This window comes from Ischnura elegans, chromosome 3 (assembly GCF_921293095.1).
Source record: "Ischnura elegans chromosome 3, ioIscEleg1.1, whole genome shotgun sequence".
NCBI lineage: Eukaryota > Metazoa > Arthropoda > Insecta > Odonata > Coenagrionidae > Ischnura > Ischnura elegans.
This window is the reverse complement of record NC_060248.1, coordinates 93,276,461-93,299,908: the sequence shown is the minus strand read 5'-3', so window position 1 is coordinate 93,299,908 and position 23,448 is coordinate 93,276,461. Positions and strand designations below refer to the sequence as shown.

Sequence of the window (23,448 nt, the reverse complement as noted above, 5' to 3'; positions counted from 1 at the left end):
GAGGTAATAGGAAGGGTAATAGAAGAGGCTGTATTGAATTTAACGTAGAAGGTTCTGTCTGTGGTGAAGGATTTGATTATTTTTTGCAGGTACATTGGGATGGGGAAGGATGAGATTTTTAAGATGAGGCCCAAGGTCCAAACCCGGTCGAACGCAGCTTCTAGATCAAGAAAGACTGCCTGAGTGATGAGTCGGGCGTTGAAACCATTTGCAATTTTCTCAGTTAGTCGCAGGATCTGGTGTGTTGTGGATGTTTTTGGTTGGAAGCCTGTTTGCTCTGGCCTGATGCTATGTTCTAGGGATAGGTGGTGTTTGAGGCGGTTGTGGATTAGAGTTTCAAACAGTTTGGAAAGAGTGCAGAGGAGAGAAATAGGTCTGTAGGAGGAAGGATTCGTTGCAGGTTTTTGAGGTTTAGGCAGCATGATAACTTTAGCGCGCTTCCATGCTGTTGGGAAATAGGAGATGTGAAAAAGGAAGTTGTAGAATGTGGCAAGAAAGGAAAAGGCAGAGGCTGGAAGGTTTTTTAGTAGCTTATTCGATATAGCATCAGGGCCAGGCTCAGATTTCCTTTTGAGTCCTTTGACTACTTCGATGATCTCGTGGTCGCAGGTGAGAGCTGGCTGGTCGTTTGGACAGTAGCTTAGGCTCATCCAATGTGCTTCTGCTTCTTCTTCAAGCTCGGATTCTAGGGTGTTTGTGAATCGCGCCTCGAGCATGTCCGAGAAGAGATTTGCTTTTTCGTAGTCTGTTGAGGCAGTTGTGTCTCCGGATTTAAGAGGTGGAGTCTGGTTGAGGGGGTTTTTTAAGGCTCTGGCCATCTTCCAGATTGAGTTGTCCTCCGTGGAAAGGGAGGCGACTTTTTTATCCCAACGGTTTTGGCGGTGGTTTTTCAGGAGGCGATTGACTTTGTTTCGCTGTATCTTGAAGTGGTCGTGGTTTTCCTTTGTTCTGATTGCTTGCCACAGTTTCCTGGCTTTGTTTCTGTTTTTAATGGCTTGGAGGATTTCTAGTGGAAGAGCATCCGGATTTTTGTCTTCTGGGATGGAAAATTTGGAAGCGTCGGCGCAGTCGCGGATTGTTGCCGTGAGCTGTTCAACGCAGGCGTCGGCATCAGTGCGGGTGGAGAGCGGAAGTTTTTCGAGCTTGTAGATATTATCAGCAACCAGACGGTTGAATTTATTAAGGTTGATGCCAGTTCTCGGGATTGGAATACGGGCGGATGCGGAGCAGTTTATACAGTAGAGGAGTGGAAGGTGATCGGAGGCAGATGAGTCCAGAGTGATGGGGTTTTCTATTGCAGGGAGGTTGGTTGTGAGAGCTAGGTCGAGGATGTCAGCGGAGCCATGGACGGAATAGTGGGTGAAGGTAGATGGGGTGAGAACTTTGGCATTTCTTTCTACGGCAATGAAATGAATTTTTCTACCAGCGGCGTTGGTGGTTGAAGCTCCCCAGCTGGTATGCTTCGCGTTTAAGTCGCCACCGGCGAAGGTTCTTCCTGTTAATGTTTCTGTTATAAATTTGAGGTCATTCATATTGATCTTTTTGGGGGGATAGTAGAAGCTCCAAAAGTTTATGCTACCAATGTTGGTTCCGACGGTTACGCCGATTGCTTCCAAGGATTCCAATTCTGGGAATGGAATTTGGCTGAAGATAAGGCAGGTTTTGATTAAAATTAATACGCCACCGCCTTGTTTTTCTTCGCGGTCGCGACGAAGTTGGTGATACCCGGGGGTGTAGATTCTTTTCTTGTTATTTAGCCATGTTTCTTGGATGATTGCAATATCAATTACATGTTCATGTAGAATGTTCATAAGTTCCTCTGTTTTTGATCCAATTCCATTCATATTCCATTGCAGTGCTCTTAGTTGAATGGCCTTGCGTTTATCCATCATTGATGAATAACAGCGCTGCCTGGATGATTTCTTCAAGTAGTATGTCTGTCTTGGATTTTTCCGATGGAGTTATTAATTTTTTGACAAGGTTAGTTAGCCAGGAGAACAGTTTCGATTTGATAGAAGGAGTGAAGAAGGAGGCAATTGTTTCTTGAAGAGAAGGTTGAGAGGTCGGTTGTGGTGGAGCAGGGGGTTGTGGTTGTGGCTGAATGGGAGCAGGAGCAGGAGACGGAAGAGAAGGGAAGGTTGTTGTGGAGTTGACGTCAGGCGTTTCTGGGGTAGAGGATTGCTTTTTGGCGGATTGCAGTCTTTCGGCATACGACTTGTACGCTGGACATTGCCGGTAATTTGCAGGATGCTCCCCTCCGCAGTTGGCACATTTAGCCGGTTCCGGTTTTGCAACTGTACATTCTCTGTGGGAATGTGGGCCGCCACAGCGTACGCATCTAGTTTGAAGGCCGCAGGAATTAGCTGTGTGCCCAATTCGCTGGCATTTCTTGCACTGGGGCGGTCCTGGTGATGATTTGTAATCTTCTATAGTTACCGAAAGGCCACAGAGATAAGAGACGTTTTTTATGCGTTCTACGTCGTTTGGGTGGATTAGTTTAATCTGAAACAGCGGAAGGTTCCGTGGTGGGTATTGTTGCTGTCGGTAAGCAGGATCGTCGGTTGGAGTGGCTTCCAGTTCTTTCTGTTGTTTTTGAGTGGGCCGGGTGGTTTTTAGCTGGCGGATTTCCTGAACTTGGATGTTCTTTTCTGATAGGGAATCTTTGATTTCGCTGATTTGCGTGTCTATGCGGAGTCCGCGAATGACCAGGAATGTTTTTTTGGTCTTCCGGTAGTTGGTAGGTAAAATACGCCCATTGTTTTTCAGTAAAAAGGCGCACGAGAGCGCGGAAGTCTGTTGATGAAGATGTTTGTATCTTTACCGAGGAGCCGGTGGAGTGGCACACTGGTGGGTATGCGCAGGCGGCTTTAATGGCTCGGTATTTGTCGGACCAGCCCGTGGGCTCCTTCAAAAAGATGGGCGGGACTGATGATTTCTTTTGTGGGATTGTTTTCTGAAGTCTTGGTTGCGCGGGTGGCGTTGTTTCTTTTGCAGGGGCTGCAGTATCGTCTGCTGACAGAGGTCCGAACTGGTTCTGTAGCAAAATGGGAGCCGGAGACGGTGGCGAAGGCGTGTTTCTAACCCGCCTACGCTTAGACGGAGTTGTAAAAGGCCCTAAAGGGGGCCGTTCAGAATCTGAGGTAATTTCAGGCATTGCCTCTGCAGGTAGGTTGAGAAAATTGCGAAAACGGGGATCGTGGGTGAGTTTTTCAGGAACTGTAATGGTGATAAGCTTTCTATGTGGTGCAGAAGTGGCTGAAGATGGTGGTGCGGGGGTTGAAATGTTAGTTGAGGTTTGTGGAGTAGGGCTTGATTGGCGGCTTTTTCCGTTTTCTAGTTGGTTCGTATGAGGCTTTTGCGCTGCTTCTGAGAATAAGTAGTCGACCTCTTCATCAGTATACGTCATGTCTTCATCTTCTCTGCTGACGGATTCTTCATTTCCATCGTTGGCGGCAGAGGCCGCCATGGAGTCCATGGCGGCCAATTTCAAGTGGTGGAGGGCAGGGAGGGCAGTTTGGGGTCCCTAAGAAGTGGACCCGGCCGCTTTCTCCGGGGGTGCTATGGGCGATGCTGACGGCCCAGAAGCCCGGGTACTAACGGCCGAGAAGACCAAGGGAAATGTCGCTTGTAAAGTATGGCGCCACCCGAAGGTGAGAACCGCAGTGACTACGCCTGATGGTAGGTACAGACGCAGCCAACCGCAGCCCCTCGGGCGCCCTCTTTGCGACTAGGGAATGGCGTTTTCTTCTTGTTTGTTGAAAAAGGTCCTCTTAATGGCCTCGGAGGCCTGCGTCCGTGAGGGCGCTCGACTTCCCTTGGTGTCTGGAAGGTTTTGGCGTAGAATGTGGAAAATTTTTGACGTCTTCAAAAATGGTCCTTTTAAGGACCTACTGCCGGTGGCAGTATGGGAATAGCGCTTTCTTCTTGCCGCAATCGGCGTTCTCTTGCTGCGGAGCGATGGCAGGAGATGATGGCGTGTCAAGGCTCGATGAAAGGCGTGTGACCAGTTATACCAGCGTAAATCAGTTTGGACAGACCCAACCGATGATGTCACCTATGAATCCTGCCATGCGACTGCGCCATGAATTCCAAGTTTCTCACTTGTCTGGTTGCCATCCTTCCCGAGCAACGCTGGGTGGCCTGCTAGTCGATAATAAATGCCTCCCTCTCTCCCATACGAAAGCCCATTGATTCAAGGGAAAAGTCAGTTGACTCCTGGGAGGGAATTAATGATATTCATATGGCCCTTGAAAACAATTTAACTTTAAATATTTAAAGAAGACCAATTATATTGGTGCCTACTTAAGGAGGCGCCCTAGCGTTTAATTTCCAAATTTAACGGCTCACCAAGCCCTCTGGCCGCAGCGCCGGGATATGAAGACCGAAGCCGAAGCGCCTCGAGGGAGGGAAAGGGGGGTGGGGTAGAAAAAGGCAACTTCTCTTCCAACTTCGCCCGCTACGACTCCGAGGAGAAATTTGATACTCATGATAAATTTGATACGGGTCGCTGGAACAGGTGTCGCAGTCGGAATTGATATGTGACACCTAAATGGTGGCGAGCCAATTAAAAATAGTAGAAGCCAACTTATGAGGGCCGTGTTCCTTTTTCATGCCCTGAAAAAATAGGCCTGTGAATGCGAAGGTCCTTTTGAGTAAACACCTTCTCCGAAATTGCTGACGATATTATTTACATTATGTAAGCCGGCATTTCGTCAAAATCATGTCACCGACTTAGGTGGCGGCTGGGTAAAATCCTTGCCCACCAAACAAGAAATCGCGGATTCGAGTCCCGCCTGGTAAGGTTTCACTTATCCAGAGGTTGGTTGTTCGTGTAATTAATTGTTAAAATTTTCGAATACCCAATTTAAAATGGCTCAATATGAGCTATTTCGGTGTTTGGGAATAAAACAAGATTAAAAAAATAAAATGTCAGTATTGAATATGGTACTTTCCTTCATCAAAGAAAACGAAAGGAATTGATTGCGATTCGTTACCCACCATTAGTGCATTCGTAATATACAAATTATTTGGTTTTAGATTTCCCAGTTAAGAAGAATGGCAATGGTCAGTTTTAACTTCATTTGAAAAAGGCCAGATTGGCGCCCATGCGATGCCACTCCACGTGACGTCACAGGGACCTAGTTTCAATACGAGTAGATAGGCGTTTTATATCGTCTGAGATTACCAATGCATGAATGAGGCACAGAGCTCAAGGAAACATCTCATAATAATCACCTATTAAAACTGCCTATGGTCGGAAAGTTTCCTTCGTTCGATAAGGTACCTATTAATAATCCTTATTTAAGTCAAGCGCTACCAGCTGCAGTGTACTCTGATACCTTCTAGCAGCCAGCATCGCAGCGGCGCAAAATATCCTCGCCCCAAGGTCACCTCACACGGCGAAAGCAGGATCCAGAATGACGTCACACGGGCTTCTCCCAGCATTCATACATAGCCGTCGCGTTTTCGCGCGCTCGAAAATTTTCACTTTTCAATTAATCGCGAAGAATAGATATCGTCATTTAAAAATCTGAAAGCGTGAAATGCGTACTCCAGGAGTAATAATCTTTCGATTTAGGCAATAAAAAATAATAGGAAACCACCCTATTCAAGACTGCATCAAATAGGAGAAGAAAGGCACTATGAAACATTTCACGCCAAAGAAGAACGCAGTGGATTTGATACTAATACACAGTTGTTACGTAGGAGACGTAATGGAAGGAAAAAATGATGGAAAAGTCTACTCTAGAGGAAGATCGAGGAAGACAAGTACCTATGACAGATCAGTAAGGACATGGGTGTAGGTACCGATTTTCGCAAATTGTGACGCAAAGTTCAGCAAATCAAGAAATGTTAGTCATAGCCTGCAAAGATAGTTTTTCTTCTTTATCACAGCTATGAATACACATATTACTAAACTTGACCGTTCTAAAGGCCGGTTTTACCCGGAGTAAGTCATTGCGCAGGTTAGTGCTGAAAATATTTGTTGAAATTGCGCGAATTCGCCCTCTGAATTAGAGCATGGGAACTAGGAGCTCGGAATTAGGGAAACTATTTTGCCATCCCGCATCCATGCATTCTCGCATGCGTTCTATCAATTCAACACTTTATGCAACGCAATTTTGACTGAGACTTTGTACATACGTGAGGTTGACGTGCTCCGTTTCAAACGGCCTTGTTAACTACCAGTCGTGAAAATTCGGTGCCTTTATAAATGGATAACAAGAGCCTCAGATAGAGGTACAAGAACTACGAGCTTGATAATTCTCCTAGCTCGAGATTGGGAGAAATGAAGGTCTGCAGTATACAAATAATTGGGTTGCAATACTATGCATGTACTTTTTGGCATAATAGGGTGGTTTCCTATTATTTTTTTATTGCCTATATCGAAATATTATTACTCCTGGAGTAAGTATTTCACGCTTTTAGATTTTAAAATGACAATATCTATTTTTCGCGATTAAATGAAAAGTGAAAAGTTTCAAGCTTGCGAAAACGCGACGGCTAAGTATGAATAATGAGAAAACTCCGTGTGACGTCGTTCTGGTTCCCGCTGCCACAAGTGAGGTGACCTTGGGGCGAGGCTTTGAGCGCTGATACGACGCAGGATGCTAACAGGTAGCCGAGTACCCTGCTAGCTGGTAGCGCTAGGCTTAAATAAGGATTATTAATACCTTATCAAACGAAGAAAACTTTCCAACCTTAGCCAGTTTTAATAGGTGATTGTTAAGACATGTTTCCCTGTGCTCTATGCCTCATGCATGCATTGGTAATCTCAGACGATGTAAAACTCCTATCTACTCGTATAGAAACTACTTAGGTCCCTGTGACGCCAAATGGAGTGGCATCGCATGGGCGCCAATCCGGCCTTTTTCAAATGAGGATAAAAATGACCATTGCCATTCGTCTAAACTAGGATTTCTAAATCCAAATAATTTGTATATTATGAATACACTAATGGTGGGTAACGAATCGCAATCAATGCCTTTCGTTTTCTTTGATGAAGGAAACTACCCTATTATCAGGAAGACGCTTCGTGCGTAATATTGGTCAGGTAATTCTATTGAATATCAGGTTATCAGTCGGATGTGCTGAGCAAGGTCATCAAAATGTACTTTATTCGGAGGCTGTTATCTCTTGCCATTGGTGCACACATAATAAACTTAAATTTTACCATCAACTGTCGTTCTCTTCCGTCATTTTCCTCTACTTCGCTCGCGCTACATGATAAAGATATGTATACCAACGCCCAACTGCGTGCAGTACGGTTCCTTAAGAAGATCTGGGATGGAGAAACGCCACGTTGCATGGTGCGCTGATGTAGAAAAATTCTGACGAAAACCTCTGAAATGTTGTTTTTTGGCATGGAAGCTGAATAGTCCTTTATACATTGCTAAATAGAAGTGCATAATATGCCACTCTATTTTTTCCTGTGCTTGCACATTTACAATAAATATATAGAGTCAAATGACAACAAATTTAGCTAAGAACACCCATTTTTTATTTTTCCGCAAAATTTTATTAATAAACCTCTAGCTGTAATTTTATTGATACACTTATGGAGGGAAACCATATTGCCATTCTATTATCAGTTCATACCTATCACATACTAATTAGAAGCATACGAAGTGTCAGCTTTATAGCTCGAGAAAAGAAAAACAGTTTTATAGGATTTTTTCATGTTTTTTTTCGATTTCAGCTCAATACTCGTCGTCCCATCTTGATCAAAAGGTGGTAAAACCCGAGAAATATCCATCAAGCTTATATACGTATATTTACACCCTTCATATTTTCCAAAAAAAATTATCAGGTGCTTTTAAGTGTAAAACATAAAATTGTATAAAAATAGAATTTATTTGGCGAGAGCTCCACAACCTCGTTTTTTTCTTAAGTCGGCCTTCCGTAAATGTTCGAAAAACGTAATCAGTGGTTTCACTACCATTGTTTCTGGTTGAAATTGTCTGTTTGAAATTCTCGGATAGGTATCGAAAGAAAGCGTCACTTACGATTGGCTATTTCCCGTGCTGTATCTCGAACCCAACCGGTTCTTGCGTCGACAGGTCATTGTCAAGGGTCCTGCCACCTTCCATTCCTTTTCGTAACGCCATTAACACCCGGAAGAAATGGGTGAAAAATCACGAAGCAATTTCATATTACTGCAATAATCGTTGATCTGGGACACTGTGTGACCAATGCATGTTGCCATGGACGGGAGAGCCGTAGTTATTTTGTTAGCATATTAAGGATAATATCAATATTCATAAATGACAGAGACCGGAAATATTTTAATGACTACCTGATGATGATTACCTGCGCATAGGTTCCTCAAGAGAGAGGGGAGAGAGAGTATGAGGGTTCTGGGCGAACCCTTCGAAGGATACAACACACCGGGGCCGGGAACGAAGCCAGTGGCTTATACGCCCGATCACCCGGGGAGGGGCTGGAGAGTAAGGAGAAAGGAAAGAGGCGCCGCCGCGATGGGAGCCCGTCAACGCCTCTGGGAAGGGAAAGGGACGGAAGGGACGGGACGAGGGAAAAACATTCCAACGCTATAGAAGGGAAGAGGGCCCTACTATTAGCGAAACTAAGCATACGCAATTAATGTGCCAGCGATTTTAGTGGGTTTTCTTATAAGGAAGAAAAATCCATCGATCAAATCGCTAGATAGGTTCCTCAAATTAGCTCGTCTTTGTGGGACGCTAAAAAAAGATTATTTTTAAACGCCATCTCCAAAGCAGTCTGTTAATGTATTAAATCTTAGTAGAATTGAAAGAGCATTTGAAAAATACAAGCAGTAAAATGATAACAAAAATAATCGCGTATCATGGAGTAATTTATATTGGCGTAAAGTTTTCATGCATATTACGTGTAACCCGTTGGTGAGAACCTCCCCTCCACCAAACGTCCTTGGCGTAGCTCGCAAGGGAATTATATACATATGGACTATTAACGGTTTTTCTCCTCTTCCCCACCTAGCTACATCTGAATCTGTTTGCCATGAAGGTTTCCAGGATATCTTTGGACAGACAGTCACCCAACAAATTCCTCTGTTCCAAATGTATCCTTTATATCGCAGTTCGTTGGTCAGATGCATACATGAATCCTGAATGTATTTCTTGCACTATGCAGCATCGTCTCACTTATGCAGTGAGTAAAATGAAGACCCGCTAATCCGTCAAACAGCGCGTTTATTTTATTTAATTCAAGTTTATTCACTAAAACAATAAAATCAAACTGCATTAGAAAGAAAAGAGACACCAGTATTTATTTTATTTCTGCAAACTACACCTGTAAAATGCTGCGCCTCTTTTCATTCATTTTTTTTACTACGAAAACGAAATATAGAGAAACCTGCTGGTAAGAAATAAGTTTTGCAAAATTTTCTTACTTCTCACCAGACGGGGAACAAATATTTACTTCCAAATATATCACGTGACCATAATGGCTAGATTCACAAGTTCTGAGATGATAGCTCGCGAATATATTTTCGAACTCCTCTCCATTTTTTTATTTTATGGAAAAATTATATTCTTCGACCTCTCTGTCGGGAAAGGAGCCCACTCTCTCTTCACATGCGCCCCAATTGCTGGATTGTAGACTTCTTTCACTCTCTTCAATTATCCTTCGAAACTCTATACCTTCTTCAACCACTGGTAGATGTCTTATCCACGTTCTTTTGTGAGGATTCCCCTCCTTGCCAAACTTGTTCAGCTCTTACGCCTGCGTTCTCTTCTCAGTCCGTCGCATCTCCTCTATTCTCTTCCATTCTGATCCACATCTCGAGCACCTCAAGTACACACTCAAGAGTCAATGTCTCCGCATCATGCAAAACTCTTCCTCCTCGTTGTGCACTTATTCAATGTTTTTCTTCCCACAATGATAAAAAGAGCCCATTATTTTAATGCTCCCCGCTATAAATAAAGTACTTAGATATATTTATGCTCTTTCTTACTGCCGCGGTGGATATCCTTCACTGTACGACCGAGGTAATCATATTGATCAGATCAAGCGAGCTCCAGTAAATATACGTTCTCCTATTTATGTGCTACACTCTCACTTTCTTTGGCCTTGAAAGCTTTATATCTCTGTGTAGGATGTCGTACATTATCAGAAAGGAGTATACAGAGTATTTTCTGGGTTGCACCCTAGGGATTAAGATTTATTTACACCGGCGTAAAGAGACATGAGCAACATGAGCCGGTTCAAAATTCAAGGAATCTCGGAGGCCTAATTGGTAGATATGAGCTAACTTGTTGCTCACGTTTTTCCCTAAAAATCCATAGAACACTTTCGATGACTGAATATCCAACGCTTTTTACCGTGAAAATTTTCATCGAGCCTTTTTTTTATTTCTTGCCGCGTTTGACGGTGGCTTGAAATTCAACTTACCCCTTTCTTGCCCTCATAAACTCGAGTTTCAATTCAACGTAGACAACGAATATCCTTGCCTTTCCCTGCGACGTTTAGCTGAGCTTACGTGAGTTATTAACGCACCTTGATTCTAAATTTGAAGGATTGGCGAAGAAAACGTTATTGATGTATGTATATTTTTCTCCTTGGGGGATAGGAAACCCATCATGTAGAATTGGATGGTGTTGCAAATTAATTTACTCTGTAGACTTTATCAAACGTAATCGTCACCCAAATTTCTGTAAATATTTATATGAATGAATTTTTTCCGCATTAACTTAACATGCGTATAGAGCTAAGAAATGGCAGATACGCTAAATATCTTGGGATCAGGCGTGATTTTTTTTAAATGGCCAATTAATCTGAAAGATGCCGAAATATTTAAATGATTAAGAAAAAATATTAATAGGAATTATAGTTTTCAATATTAAAATCTTCAGGATCCGTTTTGGAATCCTAGCAAATTTCTTCCTGTAGACAGCAAGTCAGCTGTGGTAATTATACAAAACACCATGGTAAACATGTCCTATCTCTACATGAACCAAATGAATTGATGTTAAACTGAGCTAAATTGAACTCTTATTTGATTGTTGAATTAACCGCGTTCTTAAAAAAAACTCATGAAGCTATAAAAACGTTTTTGTTTTAATTTCTAGGAGATCATGTTGGTTTAATTCGCGGTAAAAAAACTTCTATTATCTTGGAAAGTTTCTTTTTGTGATTGTAATTTCGTTATGTGAACCATTTGATAATTAATATAGAGAGTTTGAAGATTTTCATAGAAATAAATTTACATACAATACGTTATATAACGAAATCACAATTATTTCATATTTCTCTTAATACGAAATTTAAGAAATCAACTAATTGGTGTAGCTGGATGCTTCCGTTACTTTTGTGGTTTATCTACCCTTGATTGTGGTGCTACTGCGGTTCAACTTACTTTCACAGCGTGTGTTATCTCTGAACTTACTCCTATCAGCTGGTAGATAGGGGCAAAAAGAACTCCACAAATATGTCCTTGAATTAAGTAAAGTTTTTAGTTTTGTGCTATCTTTAATTTTATTTAATGTAAAATTCACTCATTATAAAACTAACGTTTCATGCTTACCTAGCCAATACTGTGGTGGGGCCTCGGAGTTGAAACAAGCGTGATTTTTACCGTCGTATGCTCCAAGACTAATAAAACTTTTAAATAGTAGTTTTTAACCTTTTAAACTTTAGCCAGTTCAGTCTGACTAAATTTTGCTTTGTCTTTCGTGATGTTACACTGAATCTCGCCAGATATGGTTGAAATGGCTCATGATATCCTTATTACGGGGTAACTCTGCATTTCAAGAGACGCAATATAATAATCTTTTTCCCTGACAACGAGCGGCCTTGTTATCTGCACACGATTTCATCAGCCGAAACCGACGAAGATGTTATATCCGAGGCACTGTCCATTCCGATCTGTTTAGAATAAAACAATGAGCTTATGAGGTCAATTGATTGATGAAAAATTGGCCCACTGTCGGCCATTTCAGTTGGACATCCTTTTAAAAGTGATGGTTCTCGAAATTAAAAAAAAAATCCCAACAGTCGCTCAGAATGAGAGAGATGATTCTTCCAACCAGAGCATTGGCGATCTCCTGCTGTCAAGAAAACATTCACGCCATTGACCTTTTTACCCTTTTCTCGGAGTATTGCCCGTCGAAGTTGCCGATTTATTTTCTCTCATATCTTCCTTATAGTTCCAGCCAATGCCATTATTTAATCATGTGTTATTTAGAAACTGATCATCGGTACTCAGTTCGTTATAGGCACCTGTAATGCACCGCTGAAGTATCTCCTTGTTACTTTGCCCGCGTGTTAAAGTTGTAGTTTAAGTATAGATGAATTTCTATGAGAAAACATTTTAATTAATCTCCCTGGACCGGGAAACGAACCACGGACCTTTGGCTTTCCGTGCCACTCTTCTTTATAATCAAACATTCTTATCCGTATGAAACCTAAGGCTCAATTTACGTTTAAATGTCTCATTTAGGCTTGGATAGATACATATCTGTTGCTGTGGTGATTTTATGTCGGTTTTTATCGAATTTAATGTGTTAGGTTCTTCGTACTGTCTTACCTGCTATCAACTTGGAGATACTTGGTGGAACTTGGTGACAGGAAATATAATAAAAGATAAACTGTTGTATTTTCCACAGATGTTTTAATAACCGACCCAGATTTCGACATTACCTTTGAAAATGACATATTGTAATGTAGAAACCTGGGTCGGTTATTAAAACTCCTGTGGGATATACAACATTGTATCTTTTATTATGTTTCCTGTTACCTTCTATCGGCGCTAAAAAGGTAGAACGCTGAATTGTAAGCTTTTGTATGAAGGAACGCAACAATGAATCATTATGCATTGTTTAAACATAAACGTTTAGCTACTACTTTCGAAAGAGTGAAGAAGAACACGTGAAAAAGTACGAGATTCGGCGAAACGGTCGTCTTCTTTATCTTATCACGGGCAAAATATTTTATTGCTGCACTTCATTATTTTTTATGGAGGGAACGACATTTTCGCATTACAAATAGATTTTGAAAATTAAATTTTACCCATTCCTTGATTTTTTTAAATGGCCGAAAGGTATATTTCAGTTTCCGAGGTGTAGAAAATTTCATGGATATCGAAGTTAGGTACTCCATGTGTAAAACATATTTCCAAACTTTTCACGTAGGAAAATTTTGATATTGTTCCCCTTACATGAAATAAACCACAAAGAAGAAAATCGCATCGCGGCCATGCGCTCTACCAAAATGGCGAAATGGCGATTATCATCTTTTTGGTTTATTTTAAGTTAGAAGAACAATATCAACATTTCCTCGCATGAAAAGTTAAGAAATTTTCTTCATCTAGTACACGTAACTCCTATATTCATGAACTTTCCTACACATCGAAAATTGAAATCTAACTTTCGGCCAATTAAAAAACCAAAGTATGGGTAAAATTTAATATTCAGAACTATTTGTAATGTGAAGATGTCGTTAAAAAAAATACAATGAAAGAGATAAGAAGACTACCATTTCGCCTTTCTCATAGTTTTTCGCGTGTTCTTCTTCACTCTTTCGAGAGTGGAAGCTAAACGTTTATGTTTAAACAATGTTTAATGATTCATTGTTGCATTCGAATAAACAATGAGTAAAATGATACATCACACTACCCTGTGGAGCTTCGGCAGAATTTTATACAAATGCTTACAGTTCAGCCTTCTATCTTTTTTTGCGCCAAGAGTAGTTCGTGAATAAGACCTTTTGAATCATTAGTTCTCGGAAGAGAATCTTTATACTCTTACGGTTGGCATAAAGTCGATTCGATCTGTGATTCCGAGGGAATGTCGTTGTAAATAAGCCAAAACCGTTAGTTACGTGGTATTTATAGAAGAAAAATATCAAACTCCACTAACAACTGCATTTTTCTTTTAACTCATGCAAGTCCTTGAAAGGACTAATGTTACCATCGGTTGAAAATATCCAAGGCAAATTGGAGCGGTGGATATTCTGATGTCTACTGTTGGAATGAGCGGTAGTGATCGGTAAAAATGCACAGCGTGTATGTATTTTGTCTGTCTATATTGTCATTGTCGATTATTAAATAATTCAAAATGGTCAGTTGCTGTAATGAGAAGCTTTTGGCATGGATAGCGGCCTTTTTTTACACATTTATTAATGTTACCATGGGCGTGTGTTGCATTCTTTTCTGGCTCCTTTTTATAAAATATTTGATAAGGACATGTTATGAATAAGTAAATGAAAAAGTAGGCTACTAATATTGATCTTGAGCCACAACTCTCCTTAATTTGGTATTAATGAAAATAATTGGAAACGTCAAACCTGGGTTATGGTTACTAAATATGATTGCTAAAGTTGACATCTGTCTATTTTCGGACGTTTTGGATATTTTTATTTATGTTTACATCAATACCATATCTTATTCATACCTACGACGAACGGAATGATATTAAATTAAGATTCAATAAAAATGAGAAAATGCCACTGAAACAAATGATTTAGTAATGAAAAGAGTTTTATGGGCATTTTCCAGAACAGCTATTGTGTAGAGTTAGGCTGGTGACTAATTATATAGCTTCTTCTACTCCATTGAGAAGCCGACTTCGTCACGCTATTAAAATAGTTCACATTGATGACTGTTCCAAAAATAGCTAAGCAACCGTAAACATTTAAACTCGCTCTTCTTATTACAAAGAGTACTTGCACGAGCTCCATTGTTCTCCATTTATTTGTTAAAATGTCACTAGAACAACTTATCGTTTCGGAATGGCTTCGAATAACGCATGAACTCGACTCGTGTGTTCATTTGTTTTCCCACCACGTGGGTTGACAAATGCGAATTGAATTCCGGTTGTGCGATCGTCCTTCACCCTGCGCCGTTTTCAAGGGAAACTTTCTCTAATCAGTGCGACGTCCGCTCTCGCATTCAAACCCGCTGCGCGAGTGATTATCCAGGGAACCATTTCCTACTTGGGTTCTTTATCGTTTTGTAATCGTGAGCAATGAGGCTCGTTTACCAATTTCATTTTGTGGCCGGCTGCGATATAGTTTGAAAAATAGAGATATTTTTCTATTTTTCGATCCGTCACCAACTTACCAAGATATTCGCGGCGAAAAATCGACGGCCTTAACCCTCACACAGAAAGTTGATGACGTCACCGACTCATGACAAGCTGATTTTTTTTTTTTGCTACTGTAACCCTCTTCAGCCCCACATTCAATGGCCGAATTTAGAGGTGAATAAGCAAAACAGGTTGATGGATAACTTTCAAAATTGCTTGAGAATCATATTTACTCCTCGGTCAACGAATTTTATTTTCAAAATCCCACTTCAATGGAAACTTCTATATTTGTCCAACCGCCTGCTCCCGAGACGGGCTCATATTCATAAAATATTTCGTAGGGTTGGGGGTAGTATAAGTCTAGCCAAATAAACTGTTCAGTGGAGGCTCTCTCCTTTTTGTACCGAAATAGAACAATTACCATTATCGTACGTACTGTGATTTTACCGCTATTGACAAAACTGACTTTACGTTTAAAGAAGTGCCACAAATTACTCCCTTCTCATGAACGCTGTTTACGACCGATTTAAAGTTTAGTCGTACCCAATATATTCGGAAATCTTGAAGAAATTCCTGGAGGCCGCTGAACCTCCTGTAGTCTCCTCACCCTGAAGACCTTAAGGCTCTCACGGACCAGCTGAGGTCCGCTAACCATCGCGATTTTATTAATACTATTCATTATATTAATAAATTATTGAATTTCGTGATATTTTAGACTAAGAAGTTATTCGTATATTAATAAGTTCCTAAATTTCCTATCAGTGATCGAAAGACGTATACATATTAAGAAGATAATTAGCAAAGCGACCAATAATCCTCGTAATGGAAAAGTTGGCTTCAGAATATGAACTTAATAAGTTGTCGGGAGGCAAAATTTCTAATGTAAATAAATCATTACATTTTCTACATTTTGGTACCATAACGAGATTGATGATTTCATCAGTTCCGAAACCACCTTCTTGGAGTCCGCGTACAATCGCGATGACTATTATAATGTGATACGATTAAATTATTATCTACAGTTTGAGTCCAAAATGAAATTCGCACACGCATTAGTTCTTGGATTGCCTACTTGTGGACCGCAAACCACCGTTTGGAAACCACAAATCTATCTGGACTGAAGAGAAAAATTTATTTTACCTTGAGGTGTTGCATGCTGCCGGTCCCGTGCCGCATTAGGCCGGGGAGCAGCCCCCCAAGGGCGGCCGCCAGATACTCTCCGATAGCCACGGTCGATGGCACTCGCCCCGCTGACCTCTTGATCACACGCGGGCGGAGGAAGGATGGCAGTGGCGGAGAGACACAAACACACCTCACGACGAGTTACACCCTCGGGGCAAAAATATGCACGACCCCGCAAGTGCGCCGTCACCACTCGGCCGACGGCCCAAGAGTCAGCCTGGTGAGTTGAAGGGCCGGGTCGCGCCGACCGGTTACGGAACCACGCGGTATAACGAGCGATATCACAACTGCCGCAATAGCACTGCCGAGGGATGACTCTACTTCTCAGGCTGCTCGTGTCGCGAAGGGACGAAACGTGACAACAATGGTGCTCGTAACAACAATCGGGCGCCCGATCCCGTCGCGCCGACCTGTTACGGAACCATGCGATATAACGAGTGATGTCACGACTGCCGTAATAGCACTGCCGAGAGACGACTAAATCTCCTCAGACTCTGCACTCACGGTGTCTTCAGCGAATGGCAAGTTCCTCCGCTATTGCTCTAGCCGTGCAGATCTGCACTGAAAGCGGTGCACCCGTCCGAGACACGGCCCTCTCCAGCCTCCGTCGGTCTGGTCGCTGTGATCAGCACGAGTCGACTCCAGGAAGAGGGGAAGTCCCCCTTCGTTCCTCCTTTCTCTCGCACCTTCCCCTCTTTCTTACCCCTCCTCTCTCCCTCGACTCTTCCCACTCATGCCAACCACCCCTTCCAACTTCCTCCTCACCCTCCCCCTCCCACTTCTCCAGGAAAACAACTCCTCACCGCCCCTTATCGCTTGTGTCGAATGCAATTGGTTTACGGTGATAAACCGTCCCGCTAAACTCTATATTATGAAAGCCTCACTTTTACTCTTAATATATGTACCGTTCCTCTACACGTGGCAGTCTCATGTGTACCTACACTCCAATTTGCATAGAGCGATTTTATATTCAAGGAGGCGTCGAGAAATATCTACTAATAAAGGAAAATAGCCGTTATAAATAAAGAGCCATGTGAAAAAAAATATATTCAATCTTCCCGATCGTGCGTTTTAATTAACGCGAACAAAATATTCGTCGACAAATCGATGCATTTCATAAATGTGTAAAGATATGTTTTAATTTTCCTAGCGAATAAAATTGAGGTGATATTTTAGGATCTTCCACTAAAGCTTCGTTGTCTTGGGAACAGAGATCGGGTCGGTCGTGAAAATAAATCTTTATATGTTTGGATTTGTATTGTTAGTTTATTAGTCTATTATTCAGGGTGTTGCAGGAGGAATCTGCAATGCCTCGGGACGACTGCAGGCAGGGGAGACAATAGGGTAGTTTCCTTCATCAAAGAAAACGAAAGGCATTGATTGCGATTCGTTACCCACCATTAATGTATTCATAATACACAAATTATTTGGTTTTTGAAATACCGGTTTTGACGAATGGCAAGGGTCAAATTTTATCCTCATTTGAAAAAGGCCAGATTGGCGCCCATGCGATTCCACTCCACGTGACGTCACAGGGACCTAGTTTCTACACGAGAGGATAGGAGCTATACATCGTCTGAGGTTACCAATGCATGCATGAGGCACAGAGCTCATGGAAACATATCTTAATAATCACCTATTAAAACTGGCTTAGGTCGGAAAGTTTTCTTCGTTTGATAAGGTATTAATAAACCTTTTTTAAGCCAAGCGCTACCAGCCAGCAAGGTACTCAGCTACCCGCTAGCATCCTGCGTCCTATCAGAGCTCAGAGCCTCGATCAAGGTCACCTCTCAAGGCGAGAGGGGGAACCAGAAATGCGTCGCACGGACTTTTTCCCATCATTCCTACTTACGCGTCGCGTTTTCGCGCGCTTGAAAATTTTCTATTTTCATTTAATCGCGAAAAATAGATATCGCCATTTAAAAATCTAAAAGCGTGAAATACGTACTCCAGGAGTAATAACCTTTCGATTTAGGCAATAAAAAAATAATAGAAAACCACCCTATTTTAAGCATTTTTTGTCCAAAACCATAGGGTCACAACTCCTGAGTTATGGCAACGTAAACATTATTTTGGATGTACTTCGTAGAAACCATGAAAACTTTTTCTTGAATACCAGCCCTATTAATCTTTGAACTCAATTAAACGAGAAATTTGAGCGAGTATCGAAGATACGATTGCGCAAACTCACCCATTTTGAAATCAATTATTTCAGAAAACTATATTCGCACTTTTTCGTTCGACCTTAATTATTAAATGTCCTTAAAAATCCAGAGTATCAAATAAAATGTCGAAAATGCCGAATACCCAAGAAAAACCGTTTTCATGATAACCGCAAAGTGCATCCAAAAATATGTTTGCGTTGTCTCAGCAACTAAGGAGTTGCAACATCATATTTATGGACAAAAAATCCTAAAACTGCTTCCCGTACCGCCTCCTGAAGTATTGTGGGTTCCTCCTTAAACACCTTGGGTGACAGAATTCTACCTGCTAAGGCCCGTAGCCTTCGTCTCCCCAAACAATGATCTCCTGATTCAGGCTCAAGTTTTCACTTGATTCGTAATGTCGTATATTGATCATATGATTCACGACTTTCGGGCGTTCCTCCGCGTTGTGTTGTCCATTGGTGACGAAAGTTTCGCCAGCCATCTTGCTGGCGTCTTTAGGTCAGAACCTTTATATGTCTCATATGGAGAAACACCGCGGAAACCTTAGATCTAACGTCTAATGATCCGCATAAACAGTCAGAAGATTCGTGATTCTTTTCCGTGTGTTTTTTCTATTATATTTTGTCATGGAGCCCCTTTGTGTGACCTGTCTTCAGAGTAAACCTTCGTGTGCAGTTAAGGTTGTCGAACTTGACTTCTTACAAGGCTCATTTTCTTCAAGCATTGGTAATGAAACTTTTCTCACCGGATCCTGATCGAAATTTGATTGAAACCGAAAAATCCTAATCTCTACCTTAAATTCCACAGCAACAGTTCCAAAGATTGCGTAAGTTGTTGAGCAAGGGATTGAATTTGATCGTATGCTAATGTGAACATGTAATGAGAACAGGAAACAATTTGGTTTTAACATCTTGATCATTAGGTGTTTTGTTAACTTACTCGGTATTTTGGGTGGTATGATTATCCCAACCAGCATGTTACACCATGGAGAAATTGATAATTACGATACATGGTCCGTGTGGTGGAGACAATCGTCGAGGGACAAGTGGATGGCAAGAACGGAAAAGGAAGACCTCGAAAATAATATATGGAACAGGTAAAAAAATGATGTGAAAGAGAAGAAATAAGTAGGTGGTAAAAGATTATCTGATAGGAGAATTGAATGGAGAGCTGAGTCACTCCAATCTTAGGATTATTAAATCCTCCCCGAAATATTAAAGCACTATTACTTCGCTTTGTGATAAAATAATACAAAATATTGAAAAAGCGAGAATTTAAAAAATACATCCTTGAAAAATGAAGTTTTCTCGATTTGGAAAAGTATTAAAATTAGTTTAAAATCCTGTACTCAGAACCCTGTTATTTTTTATTTTCCCCTGGTTTTGGACCCCCCGAACGAAATTCCCGGCTACACCACTGAAACAAACAGTTCTTATTTAAAAAAACATGGCAGAATATATCGACTGTGTGGGCAGCCTAGCTTGATTCACTACAAGTTTTAAAATTTAGTATTATTTCCAAAATTTGAATCCTCATCTGGCAATTCTTACCGTATGCAGTGAATAATCTATAGATCAGGTGACTCTAGGCTAATCAACTTAAAAGCACTCCCTTACAATCAGAAACACTCATCTATGCGGGGAAAACCCTTTTTGTCTTAGCGTACCTAGATATGTACTGATACGTAGCAAGTAGAAAACTTTGAAATTCGTCGGACGAGACATCGTGACATAAAGTGAAATACCACGAAATTGGTAATTGAACCTTAATTTCACCTTTTTCGCGAATTTTACGTGAATTAACGGAAAAGTTAATGGTTCATAATCCATTAAAGCCTTATCCTTCATTGTTTAATGCTGCTGACGTTCATTCGCACTATCTCATTACGACTCAAAAGTCATTTCGCTTGTTTTGTCTCGCGCACATGGCATTCGCGTAACATCGCGAACTACAGCGATGTCTACGCCGGAATTTGCCTTTAAATTTATCACACCCTTTCTCTTTGATTCAAATTTATCAATCCCAAAGTTCTCGTAAATATCTAGAATGCCGCGCTTTCTCTCATGAAGAATTAGGTATTTTGAAATAATAATGTTAAAAAGAAATTTAACACGGCCGCTCTCAGACGAGTCGCCTTTTTGCCGGCCGCCGACCACGGTACGGCGCCGTGCTTTCAAATAATCATAGGTCTCTATGGATGTCTTCAAACGAGTTAAATCTCTCTGCTGACGGCACGGTGCCATCGAAGGCATAGTGGCCCCAAATCGATATATGCTAGCCAAAATTAATAAAGTCGTAATGTTACTCAAATTAGCAACAAAAATGAGTGTTTCATAAGGATTTTGATTGCCTAAAACTGATTTTGACAATATTTTTTCGCTATCTCTTCATTAAAGCATTTTTTAAACAGTATTTGAACAATTATTATAAAATCTCGATATACATATCATTGCGATTGGCGTTAACTTTTTGCCCATGGAGAACTTAAAACAGTGTAATTATGAGGTAAAATATATGTAAATTGTAGTTAAAAGCTACAGGAGAACTTACGTCATGAAACTGACGGGATTCGAATCGGCGACCATCAGCATAGTCAGCGAGATACCGAAATCGGAAGAACTACTCACATTTATTCATTTTTGGCTTCCACGTATTTGATGAGTCACATTAGATTAAATAATTTGACTGATATTAAGGGCAATGAGGAGTATAATGTTTATATTTCAATAAAATCACGTTCATTTACAAAAAAAACGAATTTAAAAAGAATCTTCGCCGGATGTTACCAAATCTGACTCATTGTCGCTTTGCGAATCACTTAAAATTAGCAGATTTTCACATCATCTGATAGGCTGACCTCGTACGATCACTTACCCATTGATTGGTATTCACATGTCCGTTAGTATCAGCAGAACCAAGCGCATTGGGTTTCTGCAAATTTTCAGTGGTGAAATATGTATTCATATTCTACAGCGGTAACAATCGGTTGTCCATTGAGCCATTGGTTTCGAAGTTAGCAGAGGCTTGTGTTCTTTTCAACAACTCCTTTAATTATGTTGGTGTAAATAATTTGTTTCCTGCAAATAGTTATGAATAAATGTAGCTTTCTTCATTAAATCTGAAACAGCGGGAATACCAAACCCTCACAGATGGACAACGTAGTTTTACGCGCAGAACAGGGGTACTTTTTTTAGAAAAAATAACAAGAAATACAATGGGGCAGAGGACTCTTTTTCAAGTGTATGAACCAACTTAGAAATTCAATATCTTTCTACATTAGTCTCATTGAAATTGGCTGCTTTGGTTGAACGACAGAGCTCCTCAATCTCAGACGGACAGTATATAGTAAGATGGACGCTGGTGAAGACTGACCTTCAGTAGATTACTTCCGAGTACGAATCACCGTGTGTATTTGAATTGAATCTATGGATATCCCTTCCTAAATTAGATTTGCATGATACATTTTAATATTTTACTGGTATTTTAGCAGAGCATCTCCAATTTACCTACGTGGCTGCAGGCGAGGTCCTGAAGGCGGACATGAAAATTATTAAAAGACTTTTTCGATTCTACCTTTAACTTAATGATACGCAGTGGAATCACAGAATGAACAGAAGATATCTTATTTAAGCGAATTTTCCCTTACCTTCGCTGTACTTGAGTGTTGAAACAGCTATCATAAATTCTTGACATTTCTTTTTCTATGCATTAACATTTAATATGCGTACATTGTCCTTGAATCGCACTCATTGATAACACGGATAAAATATTCTAATAAATTACATACGATGCGAATTGAATAACGTAAGGAAGAATTTCGTACCTAAACATTCTTTTTGTGATAGCATTAAATAATTCTTCGGTGCATTAAGAAACTCCTAACGAGCACTCTTTTTTGTTATGCGACGTGGAGACAAATCAAGGACAAATATCTATAGGTGGATAGAAAAAAGATAAATTGTTAATAATACATGGCGCTAGACGCAAAACCTTCGGAATAGAAAGTTCTCTCATTCGAGGACGCATAATATCGACAGAGGAAAAAAGGAGGAGGCATAATAGAAAAGCATTTTATAATTTATCTTCTTCATAGCACTGATAATGCACTGTTTTGAAAATTACCACCCTGTGGTAGGGAAAAGGCAATTTTTATATAATGCCTCTCTGCAAGGGGTAAAACCCGTCTTAATTGATATGTAGGATCATTGGTTTTATATAGATGAAAAATTGCAAGCTCTAAAAGAGTCACATTTCAAGGAATGTAAGACTAAAGAATACATTTAACAAAATAAAATTTAGCGGTGGTAGCTTTGATTGCTAGAATTTCTGATGTTAGGAAGGAGTTGAGTCACAAATTACAATATGAAAAAGGGGATACTTAATTTTTTTAGAATTGTTTTCCTTATAATTTTACACCTCGTGATGCTCAACTTAGTTCCTGATGAGAATAAACTAAAATGGTAACCTTCCACACAATTTTATTCCGGTACCGGCCCGGTGTCGACACGTAGCGTCATTATCAAGGTAGAAACCGGGTCGATACTTTAGTGGATATGGAACATGGATATAAAACACTTTCACGGGATATTGCCGGACACTGTGAATTATCTTAGTTCCTGATCCTTATTTTAATTAAAGGATCCCTGCTTGAGCGCTAAGTGGAGAGCACTCCAAGTGTGGCTTAATTTCCGTCGCTTGGGACGTTACCTCGTTCAATCTCTCTCGGGGCTACTGATAAATGTATAGATCCGATGGATTAAGCATAAATGATTTATCCGTAAAACTAAGAACGTTTATATTTTGCCACTAACTTGCCAGTAAGTAAAATATGCTTGAGTTGCCCGTACCTAAAATAATTTCACCGCGTAGTCAGAGATTCCTAAAAAACAAAATCCCTTATTTGGAAAGTGAAGGACTAGCGTCATTTAAAACTTGCTAAGCTATTAGCTACCTAGCAACTACTATGATCTGACTAGTGCTGCGATTTATATCAACAAATTTCCGCGCCCACATTCCTATTAATGGTAAATACATTTGTTGTTTCGATCTCTCACTCATTTTCCGATGACACTTAATTT

At 40.6% G+C, this 23,448-nt stretch overlaps 1 protein-coding gene across 3 annotated transcripts in view; it reads right to left on the bottom strand.

Annotated features, from left to right (window-relative positions):
• LOC124156146 overlaps positions 1 to 23,448 on the bottom strand; it is a 132,394-nt gene that overhangs the window by 60,446 nt on the left and 48,500 nt on the right. The window contains exon 1 of one of the 3 annotated variants that reach the window (XM_046530497.1): positions 16,161 to 16,822. The exons of the other annotated variants lie outside the window; for them this stretch is intronic. Coding sequence (XP_046386453.1) covers positions 16,161 to 16,196 — 36 coding nt within the window. The 5' untranslated portion in view covers positions 16,197 to 16,822. Of the gene's footprint in view, positions 1 to 16,160; positions 16,823 to 23,448 lie in introns of those variants that run through there. 3 annotated transcript variants of the gene reach the window in all.